This window comes from Ursus americanus, chromosome 23 (genome assembly GCF_024610735.1).
Source record: "Ursus americanus isolate L20-20 chromosome 23, mUrsAme1.1.p, whole genome shotgun sequence".
Taxonomy (NCBI): Eukaryota; Metazoa; Chordata; class Mammalia; order Carnivora; family Ursidae; genus Ursus; species Ursus americanus.
The window spans coordinates 28,370,597-28,394,306 of record NC_142149.1 but is presented as its reverse complement, the minus strand read 5'-3'; the positions used below and the strand labels follow the sequence as shown (position 1 = coordinate 28,394,306).

Sequence of the window (23,710 nt, the reverse complement as noted above, 5' to 3'; positions counted from 1 at the left end):
GAGCGATACCAGCACAGCGGGAGGAATAAGAGCCTGTATGAAGCCCATCAAAAAGGATGGAAGGAAAGAAGAGGAAGAGACAGCTACTATAAACAACACTAAAGGAATTTTAATCCATAACCATTTTTCTAATAGAAGTAAGATTCAACTTGTCTATTTTGAAAGACTAAAAAGAAGATAAAGAGAGGTCCTAACAAGGGCTGTATCAACACGTTATAGAACATATAACAGAACATTGAACAGAACATGAGATTTAATGACCAGGAATTCCTTCTCAGCCATGATAATCTGCTGCTGGGTGTGCTGCCCAGGAAGGGTTTCATTACTTACACTTTCATATGTAGGACTTGAAGTGACGTTTTGGCTGGTCCTTTGGGGAAACCTAGGAGAGTATGATAAGACAGCATGATTACCCTACAGTAAGCACAAATGCAAAACGACAGACTCCCTACAAACAAAATCTAAAATGTACCTCAGGCTGCAATGGACTATTAATTTTATATAACAACTACCATCTGGTTTCAGTGCCCACCAGCTTTTGACACCCAAATACCAAAGAGAATAAAGACAAAGCACTATCCCTTGGCAGTGGTAGCCCCGAGATCCTGAAGTATACATAAATATACTAGTGAGAACAAGCTATCAATGTTTCCATCACAGTAGCTATCACCCCATCTTTCCTGAAGGATGAGAAGGATGAGAAGCAATCCAGAGTAGAGGTTAGGAAGGAGGTGGGAAGGGTCCTGGTTCTATGGAAGATAGAACACACACACACTTTGCCCTGTCTCTCCCAATGGGGGCAACTATAAAATGTGGACAGGATACATGGGGCAAATATTTGAGGGCTGAAAAGTAAATAGTTACAGGATGACTGGGAAAGAAGACTGGAATCTGAGTATCACCAGATCATTGTGAACATATTTATTTTTGCCCCTCTTGAATACCCAAACCTGAATGCAGTGCAGCTTAAAACCCAAGAGTGGCAGCAAGGACAGACAGTTCCAGGAGAAGCCCTTTTGTTCTCACTCAAGGAACAGGAGATAGAAGTCCTAATGCTCAGAGATAGTATGGAAATCCCTTTTCCTCTTTTCTCTTTTTCTTCCTATTCTCTTGCCCTCTAAACCTGAGGCAATCCCAAAGGGGCTGCAATGAGAGTAGAAGCAAGAGGGACCTATAGAGGTTTGTTCATCTGAGGGGACCCTTCTTCTTCAACAAGTATGACTATGATCCCAGAGGACAGCGCCTAACTCTGTCTTGTTTTTGTTTCCTATGGTCCCAGACACATGCACAGTCAAGGAAATGCACAGCATAGAGTAGGGTAACTGAATCTCCAGCTTTTTTTTTTTTTCAAGATTATATTTATTTATTTGACAGAGAGAAACAGCCAGCGAGAGAGGGAACACAAGCAGGGGGAGTGGGAGAGGAAGAAGCAGGCTCCCAGAGGAGCAGGGAGCCCCACGTGGGGCTTGATCCCAGGACCCTGGGATCATGCCCCGAGCCGAAGGCAGACGCTTAATGACTGAGCCACCCAGGTGCCCCTGAATCTCCAGCTTTCTGACTACAGACCCAAAAAGGCAAATCCTAGGAAAGCAAAGCACCAGAGAAATCACAAAGAGGGGGGAATTCAGAAAAATCTTAAAGCTGTTTATGAAGTCCTGAGCTCACTCCTTGATCTGTGCCTTTGTGGATTTGATCCCAGTCGGGATACAAAAAATATCGAGAACTAAACACACAGCCATCCAAGCCTCAGGGTGGCACACACGAGAAAGGTCGGAACAGCACCACAAAGGCTTTGAAAACGTAACTACTTTGGAACCAGTGCCCTCCATGTTACCAAATCTAGCACAAAGGTGGCAGGCTGAAGCTGAGGCATGAACTTAAGGCGGCTGTTTGCCTTCTAAAATCAAAATAGCACCATTTTCTCACAGGATTTAAATAAGAGCAAGGAATCATAACATTAAAAATGCCCAGGAATACAATCCAAAATTACTAGGCATGTGAAGAACTGGAAAAGTTTCAACAGGCAAAAGAAAAGGCAAACAACAGAAGTCAATATCAAGAGGACACAGATGTTAAAATGATCTCAGATTTTAAAGCAGCTCTTATACAAGTGCCTCAACCAGCAACTGTGAATACTCATGGGAAAAAAATGGAAAAATAGAAAGTTGTTTCAAAGAAAAATAAGATACAAAGAAGAGCCAAACTGTAACTTCAGAATCAAAAATACATTAACTGAACTTTTAAAAAAATTTACAGAATGAGCTCCATAGCAAAATGGAGATGACAGAGGATATAGGCGGCAGAGGAGTCCGAGGTGGTGGAGGAGGAGACCTTAGTTTCGTCTGGTCCCAGGAATTCAGCTAGGTAACTGTCAAATCATTCAGAACACCAGCAAACTCCACCGGAGACCTAAGAAAAGAACCACTGCAACTCTAGAATTAGAAAAGCAGCCACTTTCTGCAAGGTAGGAAGTGTGGAGAAGGAATCTGAGGCGATATATTGGAAGATAAACCGTTGGGTGGGGGGAGAGGGAGACTCCATAAGCTGGCTCCCAAAGATGACAGAGCAACAGAGTGCAAACTCAGAACTTTTAGAAGTCTGCCTCGGTGAGGGTCGTCCTGGCCTGAAAGGCCCTCAGGTGGTGAAGCAGGGCAGAATCCTAGGTGGGACAGTATGTGGTCTCAGAATCAAGATGTTAAATGAGAAAACTATGCAGCCAAGAATACTTCATCCAGCAAGGCTGTCATTCAGAATAGAAGGAGAGATAAAGAGTTTCCAGGACAAACAGAAACTGAAAGAATTTGTGATCACTAAACCAGCCCTGCAAGAAATATTAAAGAGGAGGCGCACCTGGGTGGCTCAGTTGGTTCAGCGTCTACTTTCGGCTAGGGCCATGATCCCGGGGTCCTGGGATTAAGTCCCGCATTGGGCACCCTGCTTAGCGGGGAGTCTGCTTCTCTCTCTTCCTCTGCCCCTCCCCCCTGCTCGTGCTTGCTCTCTCTCAAATAAATGAATAAAATCGTTAAGAAAAAATTTAAAGAAATATTAAAAGGGGATCCTTTAAGCAAAGAGAGAGCCCCAAAGTAACAGACCAGAGAGGAACAGAGATAATATACAGAAACAGTGACTTTACAGGTAATACAATGGCACTAAATACATATCTTTCAATAGTTACTCAGTGTAAATGGGCTAAATGCCCCAATCAAAAGACACAGGGTATCAAACTGGATAAAAAAGCAAGACCCATTGATATGCTATCTGCAAGAGATTCATTTTAGACCCAAAGACACCTCCAGATTGAAAGTGAGGGGGTGGGAAAACCATTTATCATGCTAATGGACATCAAAAGAAAGCTGGGGTGGCAATCCTTATATCAGACAAATTAGATTTTAAAACAAAGGTTGTAATAAGCGATGAGGAAGGACACTGCATCATAATTAAAGAGTCTATTCAATAAGAAGATCTAACAATTGTAAATATTTATGTCATGGGAGCAGCCAATTATATAAACCAATTAATAACAAAATAATAAGAAATTAAAGAAACGTATTGATAATAATACAACAATAGGGGACTTTAACACCCCACTCACTGCAATGGACAGATCATCTAAGCAGAAGATCAACAAGGAAGCATGGGCTTTATTTTTTATTTATTTTAACTTATTTTTTTATTAACATATAATGTATTATTTGTTACGGGGTAGAGGTCTGTGATTCATCAGTCTTATACCCAGTGCTCATTACAACATATACCCTTCCCAATGTCCATCAACTATTTACCCCACCACCCCCTCCCCTCCAGCAACCCTCAGTTTGTTTCCTATGATTAAGAGACTCTTATGGTTCGTCTCTCTCTCTCTGGTTTTGTCTTGAGGCAAGGGCTTTAAATGACACACTGGACCAGATGGACTTCACGGATATATTCAGAGCATTCCATCCTAAAGCAACAGGATACACAATGTTCTCTGGAACATTCTCCAGAATAGATCACATACTAGGCTCACAATTCAGGGCTCAACCAGTACCAAAAGACTGGGATCATTCCCTACATATTTTCAGACTACAATGCTTTGAAACTGGAACACAATCACAAGAGGTAATTTGGAAAGAACTCAAATACATGGGGACTAAAGAACATCCTACTAAAAAAATGAATGGGTCAACCAGGAAATTAAAGAAGAATTAAACAAATTCATGGAAACAAATGAAAATGAAAACACAATTGTTCAAGACCTTTGGGATGCAGCAAAGGCAGTCCTAAGAGGGAAGTATATAGCAATACAAGCCTTTCTTGAGAAACAAGAAAGGTCATAAATATATAACTTAACCTTACACCTAACGAGCTGGAGAAAGAACAGCAAATAAAGCCTAAACCCAGCTGGAGAAGAGAATTAATAAAGATTAGGGCGGAAATCAATGAAATAGAAACCAAAAGAAAAGAACAGATCAATAAAACTAGGAGCTGATTCTTTGAAAGAATAAGACTGATGATAAATTCCTGGCCAGACTCATCAAAAAGAAAAGAGAAGGACCCAAACGAATAAAATCATGAAGGAAAGAGGAGAGATCATGACCAACACCAAGAAAATACAAACAATTATAAGAATATCTTATGAGCAACTATATGTCAACAAATGAGGCAATCTGGAAGAAATGGATGCCTTCTTAGAGACGTATAAACTACCAAAACTGAAACACGAAGAAATAGAAAACCTGAATAGAACCATAATCAGCAAGGAAATTGAAGCAGTGATCAAAAATCTCCCTACAAACAAGAGCCCAGGGCCAGATGACTTTCCAGGGGGAATTTGACCATTTAAAGAAGAATGAATACCTATTCTTTTGAAGCTGTTTCAAAAAAATAGAAATGGAAGGAATACTTCCAAACTCTTTCTGTGAGGCCAGCATTACCTTGATCCCAAAACCAGACAAACACCCCACCAAAAAGGAGAACTACAGACCAATGTCCCTGATGAATATGGATGCAAAAATTCTCACCAAGATACTAGCCAATAAGATCCAACAGTACATTAAAAGGACTATTCACCACAACCAAGTGGGATTTATTCCTGGGATGCAAGGTGGTTCCATATCTGCAAATCAGTCAATGTGATACACTACATTAATAAAGGAAAGGACAAGAATCATATGATCCTCTCAATAGATGCAGAAAAAGCAATCGACAAAGTACAGCATCCTTTCTTGATTAAAACTCTTCACAGTGTAGGGATAGAGGGATTATACCTCAATATCATAAAAGGCATATACAAAAAGCCCACAGCAAATATCATTCTTTTTTTTTTTAAAGATTTTATTTATTTATTTGACAGAGAGAGAGACAGCCAGCGAGAGAGGGAACACAAGCAGGGGGAGTAGGAGAGGAAGAAGCAGGTTCCCAGCAGGGAGCCTGATGTGGGGCTCGATCCCAGGGTCCTGGGATCATGCCCTGAGCCGAAGGCAGACGCTTAACGACTGAGCCACCCAGGCGCCCCGCAAATATCATTCTCAATGGGGAAAAACTGAGAGCTTTCCCCCTAAGGTCAGGAACATGGCAGGGATGTCGACTATCACCACTGGTGTTCAACATGGTACTGGAAGTCCTAACCTCAGCAATCAGACCACAAAAGGAAATAAAAGGCATCCAAATCGGTAAAGAAGTAGTCAAACACTCACTCTTTGCAGATGACATGATATTGTATTTGGAAAACCCAAAAGACTTCTCTCCAAAATTGCTAGAACTCATGTAGGAATTGAGCAAAGTGGCAGGATATAAAATCAATGCACAGAAATCAGTCACATTCTATGCACTAACAATAAGTCAAAGGAAAGAGAAATTAAGGAGTCGATCCCATTTACAATTGCACCAAAAATTATAAAATGCCTAGGAATAAATCTAACCAAAGAGGCAAAGGATCTGTACTCGGAAAACTATAGAACACTCATGAAAGAAACTGAGAAAGACAGCAAAAATGGGAAAACATTCCATGCTCATGCATGGGAAGAACAAATACTGTTAAAATGTCTATGCTACCTAGAGTAATCTATACATTCAATGCAATCCTTATCAAAATACCATCAACCTTTTTCACAGAGCTGGAACAAATAATCCTAAAATTTGTATGGACCAGAAAAGACCCCGAATAGCCAAAGGAATGTTGAAAAAGACTACCAAAGCTGGTGATATCACAATTCTGGACTTCAAGGTCTTTTACAAAGCTGTAATCACCCAGACAGTATGGCACTGGCACAAAAACAGACACACAGATCAATGGAACATAATAGAGAACCCAGAAATGGACCCTTAACTCTATGGTCAACTAATCTTCAACAAAGCAGGAAAGAATATCCAATGAAAAGAAGACAGTCTCTTCAACAAATGGTGCTGGGAAAACTGGACATCCACATGCAGAAGAATTACACCATACACAAAAATAGACTCGAAATGGATGAAAGACCTAAATGTGAGACAGGAATCCATCAATATCCTAGAGGAGAACCCAGGCAGCAACCTCTTCAACCTTGGCAGCAGAAACTTCTGTCTAGACATTTCTCCAAAGGCAAGGGAAACAAAGGCAAAACTAAACTATTGGGACTTCAAGATAAAATGCTTTTGCACAGCAAAGGAACCAGTCAACAAAACCAAAAGACAATGGACAGAATGGAAGAAGATATTTGCAAATGTCTTATCAGATAAAGGGCTAGTATCCAAAATCTATAAAGAACTTATCAAACTCAATACCCAAAGAGCAAACAGTCCAATCAAGAAATGGGTAGAAGACATGAACAAACATTTCTGCAAAGAAAACATTCAAATGGCCAACAGATACATGAAAAAATGATCAACATCACTTGGCATCAGGGAAATACAAATCAAAACCACAATGAGATACCACCTCACACCAGTCAGAATGACTAAAATTAACAAGTCAGGAAATGACAGATGTCAGTGAGGATGCGGAGAAACGGGAACCCTCCTATACTGTTGGTGGGAATGCAAGCTGATGCAGCCACTCTGGAAAACAGTATGGAGCTTCCTCAAAAAGTTGAAAATAGAGCTACCCTATGATCCAGCAATTGCAGTACTGAGTATTTACCCCAAAGATACAAATGTGGTGATCTGAAGGGACATCTGCACCCCAATGTTCATAGCAGCAATGTCTCCAATAGTCAAATTATGGAAAGAGCTCAGATGTCCATTGACAGATGTATGGATGAAGAAGTTCTGTTATGTATATACAATGGAATACTACTCAGCCATCAAAAAAAGAGAAATCTTCCATTTGCAATGACATGGATGGAACTAGAGGGTATTATCCTAAGCAAAATAAGTCAATCAGAGAAACATAATTTTCATATGATCTCACTCATACTTGGAATTTAAGAAACAAAACAGGATCATAGGGGAAGGGAGGGAAAAATAAAACAAGATGAAGTCAGAGAGGGAGCCAAACCACAAGAGACATAGAAATGAAACTGAAGGTTGCTGGAGAAGAGGGGGCTGCAGGGTAGGGTAACTGGGTGGGTGATGGACATTAAGAAGGGCATGTGATATAATGAGCACCAGGTATTAATAAGACTGATGAATCACTGAACTCTACCTCTGAAACTAATAATATATTATATGTTAACTAACTGAATTTAAATTAAAAAGATTTATTTATCTAAAAAAAAAGAAACAGGCAGCAAATTGAACCTAAATCAATAGAAATTATCCCATCTTAAAAAAACAAAACAGAGAGTGAAAAAAGTAATGAACAGAGAACTCTAGGGATTTACCAGACAATGATACCAGATCTAACGTTTGTGTCATCAAGCATCCCAGAGGGACAGTAGAACGTGTAATGTTGAAGAAGTATTTTAACCATAAGGCTGAAAACTTCACAAATTTGATGAACGACATAAACCCACAGATTCAAGAAATGCAGTGTAGTAGATTGAATGGTGCCCCCACCTGCAAAAGGTATGTCCTTGTCCTAATTCCTGGAACCTGTGAATGTGACTTTATTTGGAAATGCGTCTTTTCTGATGTAATTAAGTTAAGGATCTTGAGACAATGATATCATCCTATATTACTCGAATGAGCCTTAAATCCAATGACAAAGTGATCTTAAAGAGAAAAGCAGAGGGAGATTTGAAACACACAGAGAAGGCAACATGAAGGTAGAGGCAGAAAGTAGAGTGATGTGGGCCAAGCCAAGGAAGCCAAAAAAATGCCAACAGTCATCAGAAGCTGGAAGAGATGAAGAATGGCTTGTCCTGTAAGAGCCCTGCAGGGAGTGTGGCCCTGCTGATTTCAGGTTTCCAGCCTCCAGAACTATGAGAAAATTAATTCCTGTGGTTTTCAACCACCCAGTTTGTGGTGATTTTTGTGATGGCAACCATAGGAAATGAATACTGTCAGCAAATCCCAAACAGAATTAACCAAAAGAAATCCATGTCCAGACATATAATCAAACTTCAGAATCAGGGAAAAAATTCTTAAAGCATAACATAAAGAAAACAACACATTATCTATAGGAGAACAATGATGTGAATGCATATAGATTTCTCATTAGAAACCATTTAGGCCAGAAGAGGGTGGAGGAATGTTTAAAAACTGAAAGAAAAAAACCCATCAACCCAGAATTCTATATCCATTGCAAACATCCCTCGGGAACAAAGATGAAATAAAGACATTCTCACATGTGAGAAAAATCACCACAAACTGGGTGGTTGAAAACCACAGGAATTAATTTGGCTGTATGTAGACTAAAATATTATGCATTGCAATCCTTAAAGCAACCAGGCCCCTCCTTCCTCATAATATAAACCCCACAAAGTTACAACTAAACTCGTAGTAGATAAGACGGAATACTGAAAACATTCAAACAATCCAAAAGACTGTAGTAAGGAGGAAACAGAAAAAAAACAACAAAGAAAACAAATAAGCTATATAATGTTAAACCTAAATCCAAACATAACTACATTAAATGTAAATGGTCGAAAAGACACCAATTAAAGAAAGAAATTATAAGAATACATAAAAATGCATGACCCAACTATATGCTATCTACAAGAAATGCACTTCAAATATTTTTATATAGTTAAAAGATGAAAAGCAATATACCATGCAAACACTAATCAAAAGAAATCTAGAGTAGCTATATTAATATCAAAGTAGACAGCAGGGCAAAGAAAATCACAAGGGATGAAAAGGGACTACACTTAATGCTTTAAGGATCAATTCACCAAGAAGACACAACAATACTGCACATGCACTTAATAACAGAGCTTCAGAATCCATGAAGCAAACGCCACTTTTACACAGCCTTTTCTAGAGATAGGACACACTGTATGAGTCTATTTAGATGCCATTCTTCAAAACACAAACTACAGTGACAGAAAACAGACTGGTGGTTGCTGGGGGGTGAGTGTGGGACAGTGTGACTATAAAGGAACACCACGAAGGAATCTGGGGGGTGATGAACTATCCTGTACCCTGTGGTGGTGGTTACGGGAGTCTGTACGTATGTTAAAATTCATAGGACTGCACACCAAAGAAAAACAATTTTAAGTAGATGAAATTTCACCTTATGGAAATTTTTAAAATAAAATTAATTAAAGCACAGAAAGAAAAAAGAGAAAGCAGGCACTGAAATCAGACCCACTTGAATTTGAAACCTGTTTCTGCAGTAGCTGGGCAATACCTTTGGGCAGGTTAATCTTCTGCAGCCTTGGTTTCTTCACTTGTGAAGAAATGAGAACGATGGTATATTTACCTCCCAGTCCTACTGGGAGCACTAGTAAGTAATCAGTAAACCTTTCTTATTCTTGTTAGCTTGTTGCCTGATAGTAAATGGACCATAAATATGACCTATTACACTTTATCCCATAATCATTGTTTTTCAAGATTCCTTTCTGTTAGAGTAATTCCATCACCCACTTGTTCCATGATGGTGAACAAACAGAGGGGTGGAAAACTCTGAAGGCTCTAAGATATTTTTGATGGCTGATTTTGTCTTTCATATGTGAAAGGCAAAATTTCATATCTCCGGCACACTATTTAACCCAGAATACATACCTTAGGTAACTTCAGTGCTTCAATTCCTGACACTAAAAAACTGGTCTAACTATAGTCACTCAGGTATAAGCTCTTTCAAAAATTTGAAACAAACTAGAAAACAAAATACTGATATTACACATTATCTTTTATTCCAGTGAATTCCAAGAACTATAATTATTTTGGCATCTGAATGTTAGGTGGACAACCATTATAGGGTTTCTAATGTACGATCAGCAAAGTACTGCTTTATGATTCTCCTGGGATGCTTTTTAAAACCGAGGAGCCCTACTACTGAGTCAGAATTTCTGGGGGCCAGCAATTTTACTTTTTAGTAATCCCCCAAGTAATTTTCATGCACACTCAAGTATGAGATCACCGATATTACAGATTAAAATAAGCAGCTATTAGCTAGGGTTTGATCTTTTTAATAAGCTTTATAAGAGACATTTTTGTAATTGGATTTCATTTATATAATCACTCCTCCTCATTACACAACACGATTTGCAGGATAAAGGAAAACAGAATCAGTTACTTTAGATCACATTATTTACTAAGCAACTTCCTGGAAATCTGCCTACAGATTGCAACATTACGTGCATCACAGTTAGTCAAGACCAGAGGTACTGACCCAACTGGTCATTCATGACACAGCCTCAGACACTATTCTTTCCCAGCACATGAAGCTTTCCTCAGTCCTCTTCTTGCCTTTTGTTTCTCTTTCTTCCCAGTTTGATTCTCCTTTCTCATTTCCCTCTCCCTGCCCCCTGCCCCCCTGCCGATTTCTTTTTTAATGTAGAAAAGTAATTCAGTGATTGGGTACACTCAGTAAAAACAGTGGGCAACTCTAAAAATATGTCTAAATCCACTAATGTAAAAACATATGTATTTTTATCAAGATATGCCAAGCTATGTTGAATGAAAAACAAAAGCAAGGGTCAGAAGAATACGTATGGTATGCTGCATTTAATAAAGGAGAAAAAAATCATATTCATTATTTACCCAAAGACACTTTGAAAGACAAATAAGAAAGTGGCTACCAGGGTAAGAGCAGGATATGACATAGGAGAGGGGGAATGGGAAGCATGGGGGTGGGGTGAGATCAAGTACTAAGTACTGTCCTTGCAGATCTTTTTATATCATTTTGATACCTGAATCATGGAAATGCGTTGTCTATTACTTAAAATATATACATTTAAAAGGAAAAAAACCCAGCCTCTGACATACAGAAAATCCAGCTTCTGTTTATTTTTTGCTGTATCTACTCTATCCTGCTTCTCCTTGACCTTAAGTGAATCGTGCCTTTTTTAGTTTCTTCTGCATTCTTCTTGTGTTTCTTTATGCAAAGAGGAAAATGTTTATATTATTTCCTACTTTCTTAAGCAAATGTAAGATAGTATACACACATTACTTTGCACACTCTTTCATTTCATAATATATTAGTGATTGGCCCTCACAGAGTCTACACTTGTCCCCTAGCTGTATAGTAATACATTGTGTCAATATTTAGGCCACAACTGAGGCATACTTGAATCATTTCCAGTTATTAGCTGTGCCCAAATGTTGTCAAGAATAATCTTGTAAACACCTCATTTTGCATAAGCGAGTATGAATTCCTAGGAATGAGATGGTGGGCTCAAAGGTAAATGCACTTGTAATTGTAATAGATACTCCCACTTGCGCCTTGTAAGAACTGCATAATTTTGTGATACTGTCTTTCCATACCCAATAAGGCATGTTAAGAAACATTCAGACTCTCACCAATCTGCGAGGTTAAAACTAAAGTCATTGTAGTTTAATTTATATTTCTGTAAATATAAATAAGATTGAGCATCACTGTATCTGTTTATGGGCCATTTGGATCCATTTTTTGGTGAACTATCAGTTTGTCTGATCTGCTTCTTCATACCTGTATGAACTTGGGCCATTTCTATTCCCTACATCTCAGCCTTTTCTCCTGTAAAATGGGCATGATGACAACAGCATAGGTCCGAGAGTTTTTGCAAAGATTAAATGGAATAAACAAACACAGCTTAGCAAAGTGCCTGGCAATGGCAAGTGATCCATAACGGGTGTGGCCATTATTTGTTTGAACTCCCTTGTCATTCAATTCCCCTTGTTCTTCCCCCACCTCCTGTTACCACTGAAAAATAACATAAATAACTTTTGGAAGGCTTACCACTAAAGCGCTGTATTAGGAAGTACATACAGCATCTCACAGAATATTTGCAAGAATCCTAGGAGGTACTCTCAGAAGAAAAATGAGGTTCACACTGGTGAAGTTTCTCATCCAAGGTCACACAGCTGGTAGAAAGCAGAGCTGAGATTCTAACTCAGGACCGTCTATTTCCTAAGCCTCTACTTTTTCTCTTACGTCACGCTGTCTTAAATATGAGGAATCAGAAGGAGATGGTATTACCTCTGGGGTATTACTGGACATACTTACAGGGGTGTTTCTGTATTTTCCAAGGCTAGCAAATCCACCTGTGGACGAAGACTGGGGTTCAAGTTGTTTGTTACAACAGGACTTGGAGAGCTGAAATCTAGAACACAAAATGGACTGGTTTGGCTTTAAAACATTTTGTCATTCAGTTGTTCTGTTCGATTTTCCACAATAAAAACAAAAACAAAACAGATATTACTGCTGCCATAAAATGATTTCCTCAAACAAATTAAAGGACATTATTAATGGTAACTGGAAAGAGAAATGTGGCCACAAGAAGAGGATGTTGTGAAGGTAACAAATGTTATTATATCAGATTTTCTGAAATCCCAAACTGATCTAGAATGGAAGGGATTTTGTGTGTCTTATTCTTTCAAGCACAGAAGTAAAAAGCTAGGGCATATATGGAGCTCTACCCTCTCCTCCCCAAACTCTCAACTTCCTATAATCCTAAGTAAGACACCCCAAAGGAGGATAATCTCAAAGCTGGGTGGCTATCAGGTGGCAGACAGGGGATTTCAACTTGGACTTCTACCTCAAAAACCTGTGTTTTTTCCTCCACATTTCACCACCATGTAGATCAGTCCTCCTAATTCCTGACTTTCTCTACCTGCATCAAATATTTCCTTACCTAAATGCTGTAGCATAGCAGAGAAACCCAAAAGTCATAGTGTGTGGTTCAGAGTGGTTTTAAGTTTGGCCATGATGCTGAACCACATTTATAAAAGCAGGCCAGGTGAATTCGATGAGATTCTAAGCCAGGGGGATGAGTTTCAGGGATCCAACCCGCCCCCCCCCATATATCCCATTGCTGGGTTTGAGCCAACCACTCGCCAAAGAATAATTACATCTCCTGATACAGTTCTCTGATATTCAAACTGACTTCAGTCCTCCCCATGTTGCATTTTTAATCATGAAACCAAGCAGAACTGTTTCACATCAAGCTCTTCTGCTGGTCTGAAAGGCCCATGTGCTTATTTACTTAAGTCTGAAAGCTGAGCATTCACGGTGTTGAGTTCTCCCAGAGTGGCCCTAGGCATTGGAGAACCGAGCCTAAGGTCCAAGAGATCACAGGAGGGGGCAGAAGGTTCACTGGTAGTCTGAAAACAAAGCAAACAAAAACACAATTCAGAAAAACATGTGTCAGGTAATTTATCATGGTTTTCTTCCCTGGGGACTTTTTTTTTTTTTTTTTTTTGAGAAAGGAAAATCCTATTTGGATGCATCTCGAAGGAGAATTCTCTATTCAACAGGCAACACTCGTAGTAATCGCATCTCACCATCTACATGAGTTGCTGCTTAATCAGACAATCTTCTTATGACTTCTTATTAGTAACTTAATAATACTGAGTTGTTAAGGCAAATACTCTACACCACCAAAACCATTCCAGATTGTTAATGATGCTTCTTCTGTTTTAAGACTTGTTCTACGTAAGCCTTATTCCCTCCTGTACAATGTGTAAAATGTTCAGTTGTTTTTTGTAACATTTCCGTTCACTTACACTGGCATCTTCCCTCTGGTTCCTATTTTGCTCCAAAATCCTTTGTTGGTTCCGAGTGAATCTGTTTGAGAGTTAGCAAAATGTAAGTATTTAACAGAAAATAGATATGAAAATGCTATAATCCTTAACAAATTATTAACATGCAAATATTCAGGAACAAAGATAATCAGGCTCATCCCCATCGACTCCCAATAAAGTACTTTCATAACTTAAAAAAAAAAAATCTTTCCAGTTTATAGGGGTAGTAATGCCTTTACAGAAAACTGTGAGAAAATGAATACGTATTAAAAACTAGTAATAGGGTTGCCTGGGGGGCTCAGTTGGTTGAGTGTCTGACTATTGATTTCGGCTTGGGTCGTGAGATCAAGCCCCATATCAGGCTTGTATTGGGCATGGAGTCCATTTGAGGTTCTCCCTCTCTCCCCTCTGCCCAGCCGCCCCCGCTCATGCACTCACTCTCTCTCTCAGATAAATGAAATCTTAAAAAAAAAACCCAAAAAACTAGTAGTAGTTCCATCACCTAGAAATGGTCCCTATTAACATCATGATGTATTTCCTTCTGGTATCTTTTTCTGTAAATTAATCTATTTTTTATAATAATTTTTTGTTGTTAGTCACCATACAGTAATCTATTTTTAAACTTATTTGCCATGATTTCACATAGTTCTGTATCCTAATTCAGTTATGTTGGGAGCATTTTTCCAGTTATTCAGAAATGCAATTTTTAGTGGCTGCATATTTTACCTTATGAACGTAGCACACATTTAACTACTCTTTTTTTTTTTTTATAAAACAGATTTAATCTATCCATTTGAGAGAGAGCACATGAGTGGGGGGAGAGGGAGACGGAGAGACAGACTCCCCACTGAGCATGGAGCCCAACATAGGGCTCGATCCCAAGATCCCAAGATCATGACAGCCAAAGTCAGATGCTAAACCGACTGAGCCACCCAGGCACCCCCACATTTAACTACTCTTAATCTCAAATATTTGTTTCCAATCCTGCCATTATAAATAATGTTCCATAAAAATTCAAACACATTTAACATATTTTCACTGTTTATCTTCATTTTTATGACACCTGATATCCACTAAAAATATCGACGTTTTACAACTTAAATTTTACATTGCTCGTACATTGGGAATAAAAGAGGAGCAGATAAATAAATAATAGGTTTGAAAGACTAGTGAAGCTGAAGGCAGTAGTCCAGGGATCGAGTGTCAGCTTTATCATCACATAGCTATAGGATCGTGGGCATAACTTCTGATCCTCAGTTCTCTATCTTTTTGCTAAAAGAGAACAGCAGCATTTGAAGCATTTCCTCAGAAAGTTATTCTCAGGGGCGACCCCTAGAAAGATAATACAGGTGGATTAATGTGGAAATGCTTTGCAAACTAAGAGTTGCTTTAGAAACATATTAAATTAGAGCATGCACTTAGGTTTAAGGATTTTTCCCTTTCTAAAACACATGTTTTTTCTTCCCCCTCCTTACGGCATTGGCTTCTTGTACACTAGTTATGTGCTGGGTATGAAGAACCCTCTCAGAACAAGCCTCGAGTAACAAACTTCTGTTTTCTTATTTGCACAACTCTTCCCTAGATGTAATGAGCAGAGACTTTGGGGGATGTTGGAATAGGGCAAATGTATTTTGCATGTGGAGGGATGTGAATCTTTGGGGGAAGAGAGGGCAGACTGTGATGAACAGAATGGGGCTCCCTCCTTCCAGATAGCTATATCCTAGTCATTGGAACAGTGAATATGTTAGGTTGGATGGCAAATGGAAAGTTGCCTTAATAGGGAGACTTTAATAGGGAGATTAGCCTGGAATATACAGATAAGCACTGTAACCACAAAGGCGCTTAAACGTGAAGAGGCAGGCAGAAGAGGAAGCAAGAATGATACAATATAAAAAAACTCAACCAGATGGTGTTGGCTTTGAAGATGGTGGAAAGGGATCACGAGCCAAGGAGAGTGGGCAGGCTCGAGAAGCTGCAAAAGTGAAGCAAACGGACTCTCCTCTAGAGCCTCCAAAAAGGAATGGACCCCCTACTGACACCTTGATGTTAGCCTGGCGAGACCCATTTTGGACTCTTAGAGAACTGTAGGATAGTAAGTTTATGCGGTTTTGAACCACTAAAGTTGTGACAATTTGTAAGAGCAGCTATAGGAAACAAGTACACCAAGACTATCTTTTCTAGAAGCAAAACACTTCTCTCTGAATCTTAAGACTTAAGTGTTTCTGTCCCACAACTGACTGCAGGTGCTTTTGGCACACATGGTTCAGAGCTGAATCAGAGTGAGCCATTCGCAGAAGTAACCCAATCTCTTGATAGCTGGACCCAATTAAAAGACATTCCCCTTCAGAAGAAGCTTTTAGTCCGTGGTCTTAATGGTTTGTAACAGAATTCCCCAAAATGAAAACCAGGAGGCAGCACTCTGACAGCCATGTGGTTTTCCTGAGCTGTTTTTCCACTTACTAAGCTTTATGCCACAGAAAACAAAAGGCAAAAATTAGATTCTGTTCGGTGCTCAGACAACACTGGTCGCTGGGCTCACATGCTCAGTCAACGCTCGGTCATCGCTTCACATTAAGGGCTGGGGTCTCCGATAGGCAGTATGTAAGAGACAGTGAAGGAAAAAACTCATTTCATAGTATTGGTTTTACTTCACTGATTCTCTTGGTTCATTCACGGATCAACAGAAGAAAAAAAACAACAAAAACTAGTCAATAAGTTAAAAGGCCCAGTAGGATGTTAATGAGGAGGAGGAAGAAATTAATATTTAATGTGTGTCAACATGGTAGCACCCCCCAAGGTGCCGTCATATATACTAACTCATTTAGTTCTCAAAACAACAACGAAACCCTGTAAATAGGTAATATTATCCTCTTTAATAGACAGGAACAAACAAGTCTTAAAAAAATTAAGCGATTTTCCCAGAAATCATCAAGATTTGATTCATAAAACTTTTTTTTTTTGAATCCAGCGCTGTTCCCCTATTTCCCTTATGAACCACTAAGTAGGGTCCACACAAGGGAAAACTGTCACACCCAAAATGCAGACATCATTGCTACTGAGGAATGAGGATCTAGAAAAAGTGTGGGGAGCTCAGACACTCTAGCATTACAATGAGGAGAAGTCCTAGGGATAGCTCTGGGAAGAGACCACGAGACTTGCCTGGAACAATGGATTTGTTTTTTCTTTTCTCTTTCTTCAGGTTCCTAATAATAGATCTTTGGGTACATTTACGTACAACTGTTTTATACAATATTTTAAAAGCACTGAAATAAGTTGTTTTATTTGGGTGACATTGTTAACTCAGATATCTTTGTATTAACTTATTAGGAAGTTTTCAAACCTATAGGAAAGTAAAGAGAACAGTATAACGAACACCCCTGTATTCCTCAGCTAAGTTTAATAACTGTGTATCTTTTTGCCATATTTGCTTTATATATATTTTTGCTGAAATATTTAAAATTATAGACTTTATGACATTTCATCCCTAGATATTTTAGAAGGCATTCTCCAAAAATAAAGACATTTTCCAACTTAACCACCGACTTAACCATTATATTTTCCCCCGTAAGTCCTTAATATTAATTAATATTCCATCCATATTCAAATTGCTCCCCTTAGCAACTAAATGTTTTTTAATGTTAGTGTGTTCAAAGTAGGATCCCGGTAAAGCCCACACATTACATTTGATTGCTGTTCCTTTTATTTATTTTTTTAATTTTAATTTTAATTTTTTTATCTTTTGACCCCCTTCCTCCCATTACACCTGCCTCCCACCCCCCTGCACCTGTGGCAACCACACCAAGTCCCTCTGCACCTATGAACTTGGTTTTGCGTTGTTTTTGCTTTTCTTGTTGTTGGTTTTTATGTTAGATTCCACACGAAGCTACGTTTTTGTACATTAAGACAGAAGAAAAAGTCGCCTGTCAGTCTAGGCATGCCCCAGCTCCCGGGGGCTGGATCCTGGCTGCTCACTCTCTCTCCAGCCTGTGTGCTTTTCTGTAGCTTCACAGACCCTCCGAGCTCCTGCTCTGCTCCTTGTTCCGTCCATGCTCACTCATTCTGCAGTGCTCACCATAGGGGCACCTCCTCATCGACACTCCCCTTCCCCCTCCCCACCTGGATTAGGCCCGGCTGATATTCTGACCAAGCAGACCTCCTGCACTGTTTCACTGCACTTATTTCAATTTCCAAGTGTGTCTATTTGTACTTAAGGTGTTTTTCTGACTTAGAGCCTTGCCTATCCCAATAGTTGATAAGACTCTTACTCTGATGAATAAATGAGTTAGAAACAACTAACATGCCAAATAATGAACTGGGAAAGACACAGACTATTACGGAGCTCTTAAACATAACAGCTTATCGAAAGGATTTCAAAGCGTAGGCTACGGAAATACTTGTTATACGGTGAATAAAATCAAGAGAAACAGAAGTGTACGTTCTTTACATGATCACAACTATAAAAAATGTAGGAAAAATACTAAAAATGTTAGTGACAAAATGATGAGTATTTAAAATTTTTGCCTTCATACTTTTCTGAATGGAAACTTAAAATAAAAATCTATGTTCATATACAAAATGTCCAAACTACTGCTCTGGTTTGGTATAGACTATTTTCTTCATATAAAATATCCTCCCCTCTTCCCTGCACTGTTTTATGTTCCCGTCCATCTCAAACTTAGGATAAACCTCACTTTTACTAAGATGCTTTGTTTATACTATTCACCCGCTTGAGTCTACAATGTGCTCAGTGCAGACATTATCAAGGTGAATGAAATCCAGGCCCTGCTATGATCAGTTATTTACAATGCCCGAGAGTGCTCCCAGCAGTGCACAGATGTGCTCTTGTTCTTGCAATCCAGATCACAAGCTCCCAGAAGGCCAGGACCACGTTCCCTCTCTTGGAAGGAAGGCAGTCTTGTCCTGAAGCTGTTCCCGATCTTAACTGTTTACCCAGTAGGTACTCTTACAAGAACGCTGAGCCACTGCTGGAGAAACAACACGTGGAGGAGGGTGGGGAGGATGCACATCAGCTCACCTCTCACATCCAAGGAGGGCGTTATTCAAATCCTCGTTCACCTGAATTAGCTCAATGGTTACATCTTCATTCTCCACCACAATGAGCAGGTCCATGATCCTCTCCTGCATCTCCCGTCCTGTCTTATAAAGTTTCTGTCAAAGAAAGGAGAGAAATTTCTTCTTCTGTGCTAGGGAAGTTCTATAAAGAAACGGATGCACCAGTGAGTATATGCCCGTTGATCACTTCCTCCGGGAGTCACCTATGGGAGATTACCCAAGTATTTAATTACGTACAATTTGTTCTTCTTATCAGAAGGCAATGAGTTACACGTGATTATATTTTCCTCTAAAAACCAAATGAGGTGTCATAAGAACACTATGGTGCACTGCACAGAATGCCAGACTAGAAATTAGAACTGGTGTATGGGAATTCTAGAGGTGCCGCTTACTAGCTGCAGAATACAGAAATCACTGGTTTCCTAAATCTCAGTTTCCTCATTTGATAAATGAAAGTTATACTAGTTGCCACATCTACCTCAAGGGGTGACATAAAAAGCAAATGAGATGTGTATAACGAGGAACTCTAGGACTATAAAGCACTACATAAAACACAAAATGCTTACTGTCGCTATTAGAGATAGAAGAACGTAGCAGTTAAAATACATTTATAGTGCCGTAATTTTCCTATTACATTTTACTTAAAAAAATAAAGTTTACAATTACAACAACACATTCCAACGGAAACCAAACCAAAATTAAAAAAAAAAAAAATAGGGATACTATGCTTGTTAGGACTACCTGGGGTCACTGCTTTAAGCCAGGACTGCACTCCCCAAACTAGCTTTTCCTCATAAGCATCAGGGGCACCTACAGCCAACATACTGATTTGGAATCTCCAGGGCTGAGGGTCTGGGAATCTACATTTTTTTGTTTTTTTGGTAAGCATCCTGGAGTGTTTCTTATATACACGGACAATTTGAAAACTGCTGCCTTACAACTTATACCCTTACAGGCAAGCCTGAGGAGCATAAAACTAATATTCACATCTCTTCAAACCCACCTCAGCTAGAATTTGTAAGCGTAATGGTCCATTAAGGTCAGGCAAGAACACCTTCAAAATGAGAGCGACAGAACTTGCTAAATCATCAGACTCTTCCATTATCTGACTTGTCTCCCTTCAAGAAAGACAGACCCACTGAAAAACTTATAGTCGGCAAAACCATTTAGGATCTCAAACCATCTATTACAAGAGTCCTGACAGGAAATCTCTAAATAAATCAATCAAAGCATTAATAACTGGCATTTGGACTCAGAGGTAAAAGCCACTGCCCTCTACAGAATCCTAACAAAAATATTTAGGAGAAAAAAGGAAATGAAAAGGAAAAAGCAATACAGACTGATAAAGGATAGACTCTGGGTTTTGTAACCGCTATCTGCAGCCAGAAAAACTGTCCTATTTGCTAATGACTGGCCACTATCATCAGGGGTTGGCAAACTTTTTTCTTAAAGGCCCAGATTGTATTTAATATCTTCTGTTTTGTGGACTGTGCGTTCTCTGTCAGAGAACAGAACTACCCAACTCTGCCATTAAAACATAGAAGCACCGTGGATAATATGCAAATAAATGGGTGTGGCCATATCCTAATAAAACAAAGACAGGTGGTAGGCTAAATTTGGCTTTCGTATGGCCCCCTGGAATAGTGCAAAGAGAGCAGACTCTAGACTCAGTAGACAAAAGGCCACTCCCATATGCATACCTGACATGGGATTTAGTTAAATTTTAGATTCAGTTTTGTTTTTTACACATCTATAAAACAAAGATAACAATTATCTTGCAGCGTTGTTGTAAAAATGGGAAATGCTAAAGTGGAAACCCCAGGGGTGTCTGGCATACAGTGGGTAGTCAATAAATGTATTAATGATTGCATAAGGAAGTATCACTGGAACGTTAACTAGATAGCTAATACAATCTTGTAATACACCTTTACTCAGGACCCAATATTATTCCAAGGAGAGAACAAAGAACAGCATTTCACATAACCCGCATGATGAACGAGATCGTTTGCGTTACTGAGTATAATGAAATTGTTCTTGCTCACTGGCAGCCTTGCTAGAGCAATGTCAAGATCAAGGAAATACAATGGCTGTGAGATGCTCGTGACAAAAATGTAGAAATTAATTTGAAATGAATCTGCAGCCAACATCAGTAGCCCCCGGTCACAAGAAGACCCTCTCTTTGCCCTCTCAAAAGACAGATGGAATGGAAACATGAAAGGAACATCACATTTCTCAGCAGGATTGCAGAGCAGAATTTGAAAAACCTCTTCAAAAGCCAGCCCACTCTGATCTTCTCAATTGATGTCTGTCTCAGAGGAGGGCCACACCACCTGGAAAGAGCCTAGATCAAGCACCATGAACCAAGAGGATGGGTCAGAAGTTCCCCCATGGCAGGCACCTGTGGATGTGGGGAGCCGGTGGGGGGGGAGAGAGTCAAAACACAGAGTAACAGCTGCTGGTGCATATGTCCATCACAGAGCCCCTGGAACTGCCCCCCTTAAATACCATATCAAAGCAAAGGTAGGCTTCTCAGTTCAAGGGAATTTAACAATCAATTCAAAAAGTCTTTGGAGCAAAACAAAAAAGAGCTCATTAAGAGCTTCCTCTCCTGACATCCAGATGGCTCCTAGACCTCCACTGAGGACTCAGGAATTAAGGAAGGAGGTCCTTTTGCACTTTCAACTCCAACCGTAACCTGCCCCATTCAGCAGCACAGTGCAACTCAATAAAAAGAAAAATAGAAGTGCCTGAACATCTCCCTTGAAAAAGTGAAAATGGGAAGAAATGTGTTTCTTGCAAGCCTTCTCTGGAAATACTATCTGCAAGGTGATACTCTTATTATCAGCCCACAACATATTTCCTCCCTCTCTGTCCTCCCTCCCCAGACTGCAGGAGCCCTAGAGAACATCTCTATCTGCAAAAAAATAAAAAAAAACCCTACCCCTGCCACCTTAAAACTAAACAGTTCTCAGGGTTACTTGCTTGTAGTCCTTTTTCCTTACACAGACGTCAGCTGAGTGAATAGCAAATTAAAAGTCAAGATCATACTCAAAAAGATCATTAACTCAGTAGAATCCTTCGGTTTGTTTTTCCTAACCAAATATTGTCAACATTTTATTTCCCCAAAAGCCTTTGTCCTCAGTAACTCCTTAGCTCTTTTGTCCTAAAATCAACAATTATTCAACAAAGAGCATCAGTCTATTCAACTCAACAGAAATTTAATGAACTCAGGACGCCTGGGTGGCTCAGACAGTTAAGCGTCTGCCTTCGGTTCAGGTCATGATCTCGGGGTCCTGGGATGGAGCCTCATGTTGGGCTCCCGGCTCAGTGGGGAGTCTGCTTCTCCCTCTTCCTCTCCCACTGCTTGTGTACTCTGTCTCTCTCTCTAACGAATAAATAAAATATTTTTAAAAAAAGGAAATTTAATGAACTCATTCAGTGTGCAAAGCATGTGCTATAAACACGCAGAGCTGTATGGATTTAGAAGTATTCGACTTGGTCATTGCCTTCAAGTTGCTTCCAACCTAGCTACAGACATAGGAAAAAACAGGTGAGACCCCTATACTAGAAAGTCAATTCTGGGCTCAAAATGCGAAGCAAGTTGGTATAATGGGTAGAACTCAGGTTCAGGAGAACAAGGTTCTCCCTCCAGCTCCATGACTTGCTACTGTAAAGGAAGGGAGATGGTTTCAGAGACACTGAAAGTCCCTTCCACAAGTTTCTGAATCGTAAAGGCAGTAAGTGTCCAGAGGAGGACTTTTTATTTTACTGTTTTTCCCCCCAACCAGTAACAACTTATCCTTATAGGATGAAATTTTAGATTGACCCGATTGTAAACTTTTCTACTAAGTTAGACTAAGGCTTTCAACAGTTATGCTCTTTTTTTTTTTTTTTAAGATTTTATTTATTTATTTGACAGAGAAAGAGATGGCGAGAGACAGCACAAGCAGGGGGAGCTGCAGGCAGAGGGAGAGGGAGAACCAGGCTCCCCGCTGAGCAAGGAGCCCCACTTGGGCTTGATCCCAGGACTTTGGGATCATGACCTGAGCCGAAGGCAGACACTTACCCAACTGAGCCACACAGGCGCCCCATTCCAGTTATACTCTGAAAATCAGAGCTTGCTTTCTTCTACAGAAGACTAAAATATTCCCTTCTCTCATTGCCCTACTGGGGTTGGGCAAAAACAAGCGAAGACTGAAATGACTGAGTTCGGTAAGCAGCACGCACTGGCAGGAAATGGGAGGAAGGAGAGCGAGATCTAGATATTTTTCCCTCAACTCCTTCCACCAAAAGCACCTCTGCTTTCTCTATTTTTCTTTCCTTTGGGTTCTGGCGAAACTTCCCTCTTGCCTATTCATACCTCGGGATATTAGTTAATAGCACAGCATAGTGACCGAGCTCCTGTGGTTTCCCTAAACCCTGCAATATCTTGCTGAATAAATAGTACCTTGATTAAACTCTCCTCAAATTATCTAAATTGAGCATGCCATCTGTTTCACTGACAAAACCTACAAAGGCATGAAAATACATACTTAGAACCATTAAAATAGTAGGATGCCAACACAGGGCTGAACAAACAGATCAAACAAACAAAACAGCCTCCAGAAAGATGGCCTTGTATTAGAATATAGAA

General features: G+C 39.7%; 1 protein-coding gene across 1 annotated transcript in view; it reads right to left on the bottom strand.

Annotated features, from left to right (window-relative positions):
* The window catches only part of TOM1L1 (target of myb1 like 1 membrane trafficking protein), a 54,694-nt gene that overhangs the window by 6,722 nt on the left and 24,262 nt on the right, over positions 1-23,710 (bottom strand). Inside the window, exons 8-12 of the mRNA XM_045773048.2 lie at positions 19,040-19,173; positions 13,987-14,047; positions 13,467-13,584; positions 12,488-12,584; positions 331-382 (exon numbers count right to left, since the gene is read on the bottom strand). Of these exons, the coding sequence (XP_045629004.2) occupies positions 331-382; positions 12,488-12,584; positions 13,467-13,584; positions 13,987-14,047; positions 19,040-19,173 (462 nt within the window). The remainder of the gene's footprint in view (positions 1-330; positions 383-12,487; positions 12,585-13,466; positions 13,585-13,986; positions 14,048-19,039; positions 19,174-23,710) is intronic.